Genomic DNA, 13,451 nt, shown 5'->3' on the forward strand with positions numbered 1-13,451 from the left:
AAGTCACAGAAATCCTTGACTGGTTATTCACCCTTTTATTGTTAAAATTATTTTTCCCAATAAATTTGTTCTTGGCCACAAGTCTCTATCCAAATATTAGAGTTGTTTACCTAATCCATGAAGTACAGGGAACATAGTGTATAAAAGACTAAAGTGAGATCAATTCAGATTAGGCACTCAAAGGTAATAGTAGTTCTTAGGATATTGATTTGATCAGAATACAGGTGGAGAATAATCTTCTATTGACTTTACTTGGTGTCCAATATACTGTTATATAGTTTGGTTGCATATGTCATGAAGTCTGTATAGTGGAGATGTGGCTAAATTTTTAATGTTTGACTGTCTCTTCACTGCAGCTTTCTCCCAATATTTATATCTAAATTAATAATGTAAAATCACACTGAATATTTCAAAGACCATGCTTTTAAAAACAAAACTAAAAGTATTGGTGCAGCAATGGTGAAGCAGCTCAGTGCTACCTAGGGACTGGAGTAGTTAATCTAAACCAGGTAACATTTCAATAGTATTAATTATTTTCTGGGAGAATCAGCTCCTTGAAAGCTTCTTAAAGGATGTGGTTGCATAAAAAATGTATGCTAGTGTAAAAAATAGTAAAATCTGTTCTATTTATGGAATCATGTATTTTCTTCTGCTCACATCCATCCCAGAAGTGAAAGTAAGATTACGTTGGTACAGATAACTGTGATAACACGATTAACTGGATGATGCAAGGGAACTGAGCTCTTGGCAACTGAGGACCAAGTAAATTAAAGTTATGATGATGTGGACAAGGAGAATCTTCATTACAAGCTCTCCTTTAGCCAGAAAACACCAGCCATGTCCTGGGATGTCCAGGCACGTAGTGACAGCAGGAGAAAGCAAAAATCTGATAGAAGGGAGTAAGACCACCAAGGTCATCTCATTTGTCAGCAGATGACATCCTTAGTAGGTATATTTTTCTAATCTGTCTGTGTGATGTGTTTTTTTCCTTCCAGTGTGTGGGTGTGACTTGGCACAGGGAGGGTTTTTCATCAAGAACGGGGAATACCTTTGCACCTTGGATTACCAGCGCATGTATGGCACCCGCTGCAATGGCTGTGGAGAGTTCGTGGAAGGAGAAGTAGTGACAGCTCTGGGAAAAACTTACCATCCAAGCTGCTTTGCCTGTACTGTTTGCAAGTAAGTCATCCCTTTCAACTAGCATGGTGTGAACCCAGTACAAGGAAAACAGGGAAAAAGGTTTCGCCATGAGACATAAGACGTATTTCTCTTTGGGAAGCAATTGGCTGGAAAAGATCTGCTGTAAATCTGACTTTAAGGGTCTTCAAAATGCCACTCATTTGTTTGGGGAACACAGTTGCTGCGTTACATATAGTTCCCTGTTCTCAGAAAGTTACCCTCATGCCTGAAGGAATTATCAGGCTTGGATGTTGAGGTAATGGATATGGGTTGAGTTGAGTTCAGGAGATCAGCCCAGCTTGGTTGGAGAAATGAGGTAAAGCAAAATTCTGGATGCTACATTTGGGCTATGAGAACAGTTAAACAATTGAAAACATACTGGAGACTGATTTTCACATCATGTAAGAACACATGGCTTTGGGACAACTGTGATTCCCCCTCTTCTTCCGAAATGCTGCTTCTTGTCCCCAGTAACAGAGCCAGTCTTCAGTTCTACAGCAAATAAAAAGAAGTTAGTTAAGGCTCTCTGGATGGGAGAAAGGTGGCATTTTTAACTTCTATCTCTAATGAGTAGTTGAAGTACTTTATCCTGTGGCCTGGGACCTTTTCTATTGAAAGTATTTTGATTGTTTTTCTGTTTTTAAATAGTGTTTGAATTTACTGTATGTTGGTAGTCGTATAATGTGTATGTTTCAGTTTTATTTCCCAAGGACAGCGTGAAACCTGATGATATCGTATGAAACATGACATTAGTTTTCTCTACATTGACTTGCATCAATCTTTTTATGTTGAATGAACAAAAGATGAGTCACTGGAATAGATTAATGAAATGCACTATTGCTGCTGATTTATTTTTGACCCACTTAGGAATGGCAGTGGAAAGGAAACAATGCCTTAAACATTTTGGCTTGTTGAAATCAGCAGCTGTTCTTTTGTTAAGCAGTTTTGGAGTGAGGTGGGGTGTAGCAGGAGTCTCTACTTAGCAGCTAAGCTCCTTATTAAAGATTTGGAGTTAAAAAACGTTATTCATCCTCTGCTTTATGCACCAAATAAGAGTTAACAGCAATGTCAACTTCTGCCTAACACACATTCTTAACATTTATGAGTGACTAGCTCCACATTCCTTCACTAGCCTCAAGAACAGTTCCAACTCTTCCTTTGAGTTCTCTTCTGTATCACTTGCTATCCACAACATCATGCTGAGACCATCATAAATGTAGCTGTTGTGTCTTAGCAGATTTCACTGTCTCTACTATTCAGATAAAATAAGTTTGATAGTCTTTTTTAAATGAAAATACAAGGCAAGTCTAACCTCTGCTCTGCTTGCATCCATGGATTGGATTTCTTCCAGTGCCTGGCTTTGCCAAGGCCACATTGCAGAAACTATTTGGCCCGAGTTTCTGTAAAATATTGATTGCACTGGAGGAAGGCAGCAAACTCAAAGCATAGGGAACAGAGGAAAATTTCTGGCATAACCTTTGCAAAAATTTGTTTTTCTCTTTAACTTTCCAGGCGTCCATTTCCACCAGGCGATCGCGTTACCTTTAATGGAAGGGACTGTCTCTGTCAGATGTGTGCTCAGCCCATGGCCTCCAGTCCAAGAGAACTGTCTGCCTCAAGCAGTAAGTATTTCTGAATTTCTGAAGGCTCTCACTTTACCACCCTCATCAGCATTTGATTGCAACTAATGTAATTCACCTTTAAAAAAGTGAACTATCTCTGGGAACCATATTTTTTTTTCCTCTTTTTCTTTTTCTTCATTAAAGTGCCTGGTACCACAGGTGGGAAGAGACACACATTTCAATATGAAGAAGTGACTTTTCCCCAATGACTGGATTTTTAGAAGGGCTGATTTTGCTTTGATAGGCACTTGTAAAGTATCTAATTGATAAAACCTGAGGTTTCAGAGTTGATAGATTACCTTTTTTTCATACATAATTGTTCAGGTTTAAGTATTCAAAAGAGGACAAAGTCAGAGGAAATTAATTTTCTTCTACTATTTAAAACTTTAATTAAATTATCCTTTAAAAGGAGTATCACCAAACTCGTGCTTCCATTAGATTGATCCACAATGATACTGTGATCAGAACCTCAAGAAACAAATATAAATAAGACAGAAAGCAAGTTAAAGGGGAAGAGAGAGAATGAAGAAAGTTTGAGAGGGAAATTAACTTGGCTTGCTGTTGGGGTTTAATGCTTTTTAAAGATAATTTGTAAATTACTGATATTAATCTCTGCCTCTGGTAGTTAATTTTTTTGATCTTTGGGGATTTCTGATTCTTTCTCTGACTGTTGGATTGTACTCAGTGCTCACCCAGTGCAGTTTTATAAATCAAAATGGCCACAGCTTTCCTTGTGACACTGGGTAGTTTTCTGTCAGTGCTGGTTTCCTTCAGGGAGACACTGTGTGTTTTGTACTGGTCCTTGGCTTTGAGATCCTAGGATTATAAAGTGTTATGTAAAGGCAAAGATGGATGATGTTTGTGCTCAGCGGATGAGTCAAGTGAATCTCAAGTTATCTGATTTGCCTCAGAACATGTAATCAAACACTTAGACAAATGGAAAATGAGAGACTTTTTTTGTTATCGTGCCTTTCCGTCAGTTAAGTGATGCTTTTCCACTATAACTGTAGATTTAGAGCTGAAAATGCACAGGCCTAATCAGTTAAGGAAGAATTTAGGTATTTATGAGGTAAAAATTTTTTCAGGCACCCAGAGAATCCTTCTGAGACAAAGGAATGATGTGGCAATTGTATATGAATTACTGATGTTTAGGAGGCATAATTGGCAAGGAACTGCACAGCATAGGGACCTTGGACAGTACTGATGTTGTTTTTCTAAGCACTGCCACAGCATAGACTAATCTGGATCACATTACATCAGAGGCGGCACACCTGTCCAGCAGAGTGGCACTTCCCACATCCATGACTCCAGGTGCCAAAATGTCCCTAAAAAATGACACACTCAAGTTGTCTGATAATTAGCAAGCAAAAGAGCTGGATAGTCACTTCCTGATAGCCACAGTCTGTGCTTGAATTGCTTCTTGTGAAGCCACAGGTAACAAGGACTATAAATAACCTTTCCTGCAACTTTTAATGAGATTTATTGCTCTTTTTAATTAAAATTGGGTCCTGCTGGACAAACTACCTTACCAGTATACACAGCAAGAGAGCTCCTGCTCTTAACAGTTTGGAGAGCACTGCTTGGAAATCTTCAGCTACCTGTTGTGTTACATCTTGGTCTTTTATGGACAAAGACTTATAGAAAGGTATAGTGTAGAGTTTCTGGTCGTTTTAGAGCAAAACTCTCCAAAACAGACAAATGAAAGTGAGATCAGCATGTGTTTATAAGTTCGGAACTACTCAATTAAAAAAATATTAATGAATTATCTCCTGTCTTCAAAGATATGCCAGCTGCTGCTTTATCTTTGTGCAAAAGTTTACTTAGATATGGAGAATTCTTTCTTGCTGGCGCCAAAGAGCAAATTTCAATTAGTGTAAGTTATTTCAGATTGCTTCCATATCTCTCCTGCTAACTAAATCAGACATATAATTTTTTTCCAAATGCTTTACCCTTTTTTGAAATAATTTTTTTAATACAAATTCTTTTAGAAGAGAATCTCATTCACACTATGCAACTATTTTATATCCTATATTGCTGTCAGCTTCCCCTGATTGCTTTCAGGTAGATCACTAGAGGAAGCTTTCCTTAAAACAAAGGAAGTTTGAAGTCAGGGAATTCAATAGACTGTAAGTATATCAGGTTTGATTGGTCTGTGTCATGCAAAAGGAAGTCTTCTGTCCTAGAATGTCTGCATTAATGTTGACATGACATTTCCTGGTGTCTGTTACTTCACACAAGTGAAAGCTTACTGACAGCTTTGCTTGGATGATTTCAAGGAAAATCAAATACCTCTAAATACAGGGGTTAACATGAATAACATGAACCTAAATATTGTTGCACTCTCTTGTAGTGCACACCAGTGAAAATCACATGGGAAAATACTGAAAAACTATTTTTCTTTTTTGTTTAGTATTAGTTGGGTCCATGATACTTATTTACCTTCTTTACATTAATAATATGTTTCTTTCACTGCACACATATCACCTGGAATAATTGTAGCTATTTTCTTGGAGAACCATTTCAGTGACTCCTTTTTTTATTCTAAGACAGTCTCTCTCAGTATACAGATGCTATAGAGTAATCTTAATTTATAATTTGCACAGACCTGTTCCTTAGACACAGTTAGATGTACATAGACTTTGGGATCTTCATTCATTCAGCACAGAATCTAATACCAAATACCAGTAAATAACTCTGCAGACAAATGAAATGTGTGGTGTTTAGCTTTGTTCTTGTTTTATTTCATATGACAGCTTGGTAAATGAGATGTGATCTGTAAAGCAAAGTGACTGGGACAGTTGTAGAGCAGCACAGAAACAGGGGACAACCAGATAACACTGATTAAAAGCGTGGTGTTGATGGCTTGGATAGTTCAAGGTTTTCAAGATTCTGTCAGAGACATATAGTTATTTTCTTTGGGGCCCAACAAAGGAGTAATGCAATAATGTATCCCAGTAATTGATATTTATCTTTTAAACAGTGTCCAGATTTTGTATGCAGCAACACAATTGCCTGGTTTGTACTATCTTAGGCTCTTTCTGCTTTCTGTTGTGTTCTAGCCACAAGCTAACACACTGTGTTTAAGGTTCCCATTGTCTTTCCAGAAAAGCAGTTGTGCAGGCATCTATTATTTCTAAATTTTAGTCAAAACTGCAACTAACCTGCATGGCTATTTGGTGATGGGTGTCCTGCTTCCTCACCTCCTCTGTTTTATCTTCTTTTAATTAAGATCACCTGTATTATATGTCTGTTCCATACACAAAACCCTCATTTCACCGTACCTCAGCATTTTGTGTTGCATATTCAGTGGACTGGGTTTGAAGGTCACCTATAAAAATCTACAAATTATGCATTTTTTGCCCCTAATTCCGTGCTGTGATTTAGAGTGAAGAAGAGTGAAAGTAAAAATTTTAATGTTTTTGTTGTAATTTTTTGGTTTTATTTTATGTTGTTTGGGGATTCATGGTTTATTGTTTCCATGTTGTCAGAGGAATGATTATCTGGTGGTTACTTCCCTTGGATCTGGGAATTCTGAATGTAGCTTCTATTTTTTATATATATCTTTTATGTATCAGGCTAGGTACTTAAATTTCAAGGGTTTGTTTCTACCAGCAAAATGAAAAAAATCATGCTGCCTTAGCTTAGTAATATGTAGTGGTTATAAGCAAATTGACAATGGTCTGGTGCTTAGATGATGCAGTCTTAAATACTGCACTTTTGCCTGAGTCTTATGAACACTAAAGTCATAAAAATTAGAAAATTGGTGTGATTTTAACTTGTGTAAGAAGAAATCGAAGAACCTAAAGTCTGCCTAAATCCTTGTTATTCATCTGTGTTAGGGTTAGGTACTTGTGAAAGAGCAGTGGGACCTTTACAACACATCTTTCCAGCCCCCAGCATCTCAAACTATTTTATTCCCCAGTGATCAGATGAGGAGTGACTGGAGGTGCACACTCTCATGATTTTTATTAGCATTAGCATGTTGAACAGAGGCAACTAGACTGGCCACATTAACAGATTACCCTCTTTGATACAAAACAGAAAGGGACAAACATACAAAACAGTAACATGAAATCTCCACGTGGAGATAAAATGCCCTCCATTAGGGCATTTTATCAGTGAATTCTCATCGAGGCAGCTGGTAGATGACCTGATGCAGACATTTGAATATAAAATTCTCTAGTTTAGTCAGACCTTCATTTTTAAAAAGTACCACACTGGCTTGCATTTCTTCTTGTAACGCACAAGATGTGTCTTAAAAAGTGCATCTGGGAGCAGACCAGACATACAGAGATCCACACACTGGGCACAGGCACGTGAGGTGGTGCCAGTGGTCTGTGCCGGTGGAACTTGAGCCAGCAGTCCTCTGGCTCAGGCATCATCTTTGAAATCCTGAAGAGACTACATGTCTTTGAACACAGTTTAATACATTTCCCTCTTCCTCAAACAGAGATTTTTTTTTTCCTTCATTTCACTTCACTATTTTCAGCATAAGCACTTCAGTAATAAATGTGTTACATTACCTCTACTTGAAGTTGAGCCCTTTCTCTGTTGGTTCCTTATCTGGGTGCTGGTACAGAAGGTTTACTTATTTTTTATTATCTTTTTGCTGAAAGGTTGAGCCTTTTTAGTGATGTGCATGAACTAGTTAAGAAACTGCATTTCAAATGAAAAGTGAGCTTCCTAGAAGGATAGGACAAACCTCCTTATCCAAAAGAAACTGGAGCATTACAATCACCGAACAGGAGTTTTTATTTGAAAAAGTCACCTTTAAAATAGTGGCACAGGCTTTCAGAGTTGTTTCTTCTTCAGTGAAATAGATACTTCTGTCCTGTACATGCAGAAGTACCCAGTGATGGTACTGTTTAGAAAGAAGAACAGGGAAGATATTTCGACTTCCCTTTCTTTGTAACAGTCTCTCCTGTGAGTTAATATCATTACAGTACAGCCAAGGCGTGGACCAGAGTTTTCAAACTGGCCGGTGTTACATGTGCATGAATAATCTTTGGTGCAGCTGTTCCCCGGCCAGCCGGTGTCCACGTGGGGATTTCACATTACTGTTTTGTATGTTTGTCCTTGTCTGTTTTGTACATTATGTTCTGGTTCAAAGAATGTCAGTTCTTTGGGACAAATACTTTCATGCCTATCAGTACAGAGTCTAACACAGTTCGATTCTGGCTCGCAACTGGGGTTCTTTGCTCTATTGTGATATAAATAATTAGCTTAATGCTTAACGAACCTGTGGGAGAAAGATATCTTTGTTAATTATTCAATAGCCGTATCTCTTCAAAAAAGATGAAGTTGGTAAAGCTCCCAGTGAATATCTGAAACTCCCAACAAGGTTTCTGTTAATAATGAAGTAGAACAGAGCCAACATACCATACCTGTTGAAGGTGGGCAGGAAAAAAATAGGAGTCATCTTTTAACCACTGCCCAGAAAGTGGCAGGAAAGTGAGATTGTTTTTGAAACAACAGAGCATCAAAATGGAGAAGAAGCAAATTTACTTTGCAGTCCTCCTTTAAAGGCTGTCTAATTCTTAATGCAGTTCTATATTCAGGACATAACTGTCCTTTCATTAGATAAAAATATAGATGATCGTTGCCAGCATTCAGAAATAATGTCAGAGCTGATTTATAAGCATCACAGATTTCTCCATCAGAAATTAGCTAAAATGGGTACAAAATTCCTTTTAATTATAGCTCTTGGAAAAGGTCTGCAGCTTGGATTTGTAACTGTTCAGCCATATTTGACTCATTTTTCGGTATTTTGTTCTTTTTTTTCTGAGCTGTCTGAAAACTCCTTCAATTCCATAGGGAAGACTTCAAAAGTGAAGGGGAAAGTTGGCTGGCTGTTTGTAAGCAAGCTATCTGCAGTGATTTTTAGCTTTAAAGGGTATTGAGCAACATCCAACACATGATTTTGAGCTTATTCTTAGGAAATATTCTACAGTTTCACGCTGTGTCAAAGCTACATAGTGTATAGGTATTGTACAAGTACTTGGCACAGATGTAGATAGGCTTGGTCTGTGAGACACTGAGCTCAGTTTTGCCTTAAGGGATATGCACCCACAATATCCATAAACTTCAGTGAATGCCCTGGGGAACTTAGACAGGCCCAACAGTTTCGAGTGTGAACACGCATTTTTTTAAAATTTTAAATTTTTAAAATCCTGTGTATAATTTTGAACCTGAAGGGTTTCATATTTTCTTTGTGCTGTAACATGAAGATTTTCTCATTTTATTCTTGGCTTATCTGCTAAAGATACAGAGGCACTTACATATTTCTGTGGCATTCAAGCCTGTGTTTAGGTACTGGAGATTCAGTTGAGGTTTTTGTGAATTTGACAGAAGGGGCTCATGTTGTCCTATACTACTTTTTTTTTTTTTTAATTTACCATAGAATAAAGTAATAACACAGACATCGTTGTAGATTGATTTCAAACACTGCGATTTAAATCATTGATTTTAATTATGGTTTGTCTAAGAACCCAGGAAGCCTTGATTAGATTGACTGATTGTAACCTTGGTTTACATTTAGATTTTTAATTATAAATTACTAATTGATAAACATGAGGAAACTTCATATCTGTACACACATAAATTAATATAGCTCTGCATAAATTCATCATATTCTTTAACATCTGCATTTTTCCCTAACAACTACTTTTGCTCATGATTTATATCAAGTTGTATTTGAATGAAAGTTGAAATTTTATTTAGAACGCATAATGTATGATTGTGGGGTTTTTTTAAATTTCAGAAACTGTCTGACATCTGCTAGACACATGAAAAACATAAATTAATTAAAATATAATTTAATTCTGAAACTGATGATTTTTCAAGGTTCTGTAGCTTATAGAACTATTTCCTTAGGATCACCATGTCCTTAAAAATTTGAATAGTGGTAGATCTTATCATACTTGATTTTTCTCAGAGATAGGAAAAGGAAGTTTTTTTCATCAGATGATGAAAGCAAGTTTATTCTCTGTGTTTTCAGAGAGCATTTGGATTTTTAACTTTGATTTAATTAAAATTAAGATTTTAAATTGTGATTTTAGATTAAATCCTTTCTTTTTTTCAGTATCACTATTTAATTCTCCTTACTTTAATCTAAATTTGATTGTAATAGCCTTGCAGGGCAACTACATTTATGATTTAATATATTGAGCTTACAGTGGTTCTAAAATTTTACCGTGACCCCCTTTTTAAGAATAAAAGAAGCAAATCAACATGCATGACGTGTTGATATATAAAGTTCAGAGAAATTATGCAAACCCAAGCACAGTTCCTTTCTGGCAAAAGCCATTAGATTGTGCCTAAGAATATGCAGCTCTTCCAATGACACTGGGATATTTGTATGATTGTTCCAAGATGAATTATTCTTTTGAAGAATGTCTGCAATTTTTGAGGCATTTTCATCATTTGAATTGCTTTCTTGGATTAATTTTAGTCCTCGCTTATGTTTCCTAAAAATGGCTAAATTACTCAAGTGGCCTCCATTTGCTCAGTTATTCCTTACTTTACAAGGACTGGTATCTTCACTGCTGCTTTATAAATTGCCTTAGATCCTTCTCTGGAGGTGTAGCAACTTTGTTAAAGACTAACTTCTGGGTGATAGAGCATCAACTGTATTGAGAATATAGTTGTGGCAGGGCAGGAAGTTTCTGATTTACAAGTCTTCTTTCAGAAAATTCCTTCTCAAAAATTACTGGTTTTCAGGAAGGTGTTTTCAGCCCAGTTTGCCCGTTTCTTTCGTTTGCTTTTGTGCTACATGTAAATTGGGCAGAAACAATTGTGAATAGACCACACAAGTGTGCTAAATAAGTATCGGTTCTTGTTTGTTGAAGTGTAACCTCAGCTTGAACTTGGAAATCAAAACATGCCAGTCTCTTTAGCTTTTACCAGAGGAGTGCTAATCAAAAGCTAATTCCAAAGAAAGTTCTGGGGGAGGTGCAAGGAATAGGTCAGTAAATGGGTGTTACATGAGAAGGCATCACTAGCTTGGAAAACACAACTAGAGAGGAGATCACGAGAGATAAGAGTATCTGGGAATTGTCATGTCCAGAAAGCCTGCCAGGTAGTAAGTCAGGAATCAGAGGTCACTTAAAAAGAATGTGAAAAGTGAATTAGCTGTTAGCTAGACCTTAGTTTGCCATGGGTTATCGGGGGCATAAAAACCTTCCTAAAAGTTGTCATAAATTTCATTCCTATTTTTGGAGGGTTGTACCCTGTTGGAATTGCTTATTTGCCAAGAGTAACAATTGAAAATTATCCAAAATAGTCTGCAGATGAAGAGACACAATGTGCTGCCCATGAGCTGGGTATTAAACAATAAGCTCTGAGCTAACGGAGTAATTCCCTTGGGGTACTGTGAGTTGGAATCATGACTTTGAATTCAGCTGGAATTACCTGAGTACTGAGGTGTGGTAAAAGAAATGACAGGGTAACAGCTTAGATGTACCTGGCCATTGTTTATCCTTCAGAGTAGTTTTACAGCTGAGGATCTGCACGTGCTAAGCTGGGAAAATACTCCAAAATTTTATCTTCCTTTTATAGGACAATTAAAAGCTCTTCTCTTAGATAGTTTGTAGCACATTTGCTCTTTCTTCCTCCTCTTGTTTAATTCACCATTTTGTTTTCCTGTATGAAAGACTGGGTTGAAGAAGGGACTGGGGTTAATGTTATGGAAGAAAGCCACCTTGGTGGTTTGTTTCTTGCAGGGACACTTTGCAAGAGTAAGAGGTTAAAAGGTCAATTGGTTTGGCCTCCTTTGGGAAGGAGGTGTAGAAAGATGTGGAAATAAGGGAAATATCCTTTCCTTTTCCTGTGTAGAAGACTAACACAAATGCTTACATCAATACTGAGGGGAAAAATGAAAAACTCCTCTGATAAAATTATGTCACGTTACAAAACTGAAGTTGGGGAAAAGCATTCATCTTTCTGAATCACTTTAAATTAAATCAGATGATGAAAGAGCAATTTACACAAATCACAGAATCTGTTAAGTTGGAAAATACCTCTGAGATTATCGAGTCCAACCTGTGACCCAACATCACCATATCAACCAGACCATGGCACTGAGTGCCATGTCCAGTCTTTCCTTAAACACCTCCAGAGACAGTGACTCCACTGCTTCCCTGGGCAGGCCATTCCGAAATGTAATCACCCTTTCTGTGAAAAAATTCTTCCTTATGTCCAAACTAACTCCCCCTCCAACATAGCTTAGATCATCAGCAAAGATATTAAACAGAACTGGGCCCAACACTGAACCCTGAGGGACACCACTAGTGACTGGTCTAATGATACATCCAAGATGTATATTAGCCTGTTTCTTAAAAAGGCAGGAACTTGTATTGCAAGCACAGGTTGCCAGTTCATGCCATTGTGATTTCTTTCCATATTTAATCAACTAAAATAATTTTATTTTCTTTAACAATTTGTTTTAAAAATATCATTTTTTCCCAACTTGCCATTTATAATAAACTGTCAAAGCTATACTCCATTTCCCATGGGAAATTTACTTCCCTCCATTGTATGCACCCAGCCTCTTATTGTTAGATTTCATGAGTACAAGGCTGCCCGCATGGGTTTGTTTTGCCTTCAGCAAAAGGGTTGTAGTGAATTTGTCTGAAAAACATTTCCCATCCTTGCACTGGCAAAGAGGAGGGGATTGGCAGCAGATTTATTGAGTTACATACTCAGATTTAAATCCTGCATGTAAAATTCCCAATATATGTGTGTCCTCTGATTTCCAGAACTCATCACTGTCCTGATGTCTAAATGGTTATGCTTTAAACTTTGAAAACATTTATCATACTGTAAACGTAGTGAGTTTGTATTTTTAGCTTTGACAGAAATATCTTGATGATCTGGAAAAGCCTGCATGATGTCATCAAACCTTTTAATTTTAAAACAAGGCTTTAGAAGGCATTGCCTGATCTGTGGTTAAAGGGTGACTGAGGAAAAACTCTGGTCTTCCTACCACTGTGAGAAATTATAATTGCAGAACCTTCAAATTGCCACAGAAGAATTACTGGGATATAAGTTGTTTTTCAAGGTGATTAGGAGCTATTTATAATTAGAGATTTCTTGACCTTGACTCCAGTGATAATATTTGCCTCTTTCATCATTTCCAAATCACTCGCTCTAGGTCCAGCCAGGTTTGGCAATGTATTTATGTATAACTCCAATGAAAACTTGTCGTTCCTTTTAAAAATTAAAATAATAATAAAAATCCCCCCCAATTCTGCCCTGCTTCACCTGTTTCAGAGCAGAAGCCTGGTGGTGTTATCTTTATAAAATTAATGTATTTGTGTTTTATAGGGAGGGGAAATAGTTACAAAAGGAGTGTAACGAGTACAAAATAGCAGTGACTCGTAGGGGTTATGGCAGCTTCAACCTTTATCTAGACATGTGCTACTAATGGTCATGAGGATTGCAAGGAACTTTTTGGTGACTCAATTATTCATCATTAAGTCAGACTGCTGTTAGCTCTGTTCACAGGGCTAAGCCTGCGTGGAGCAGAGTTGGTGAAATCATTCACGTGACTTTGCATAACCATGTTCGTTAGGACAAAACAGGTAGAGGTGATTTCTCTTTCATAAATTATATGGGGTGAGCAGAGAATATGGGATAAAGATACATTTGCTA

The 13,451-nt window shown here is 37.2% G+C and overlaps 1 protein-coding gene across 21 annotated transcripts in view; it reads left to right on the plus strand.

Annotated features, from left to right (window-relative positions):
- ABLIM1 (actin binding LIM protein 1) overlaps positions 1 to 13,451 on the plus strand; it is a 199,922-nt gene that overhangs the window by 105,622 nt on the left and 80,849 nt on the right. For all 21 annotated transcript variants that reach the window (XM_051801135.1, XM_051801131.1, XM_051801133.1 and 18 more), the window contains 2 exons: positions 996 to 1,179; positions 2,692 to 2,801. In XM_051801135.1, coding sequence (XP_051657095.1) covers positions 996 to 1,179; positions 2,692 to 2,801 — 294 coding nt within the window. The remainder of the gene's footprint in view (positions 1 to 995; positions 1,180 to 2,691; positions 2,802 to 13,451) is intronic.

Source organism: Manacus candei, unplaced genomic scaffold (assembly GCF_025592945.1).
Source record: "Manacus candei isolate 608988 ecotype Guabito, Panama unplaced genomic scaffold, ASM2559294v1 h1tg000050l, whole genome shotgun sequence".
In the NCBI taxonomy this organism is placed as follows: Eukaryota; Metazoa; Chordata; class Aves; order Passeriformes; family Pipridae; genus Manacus; species Manacus candei.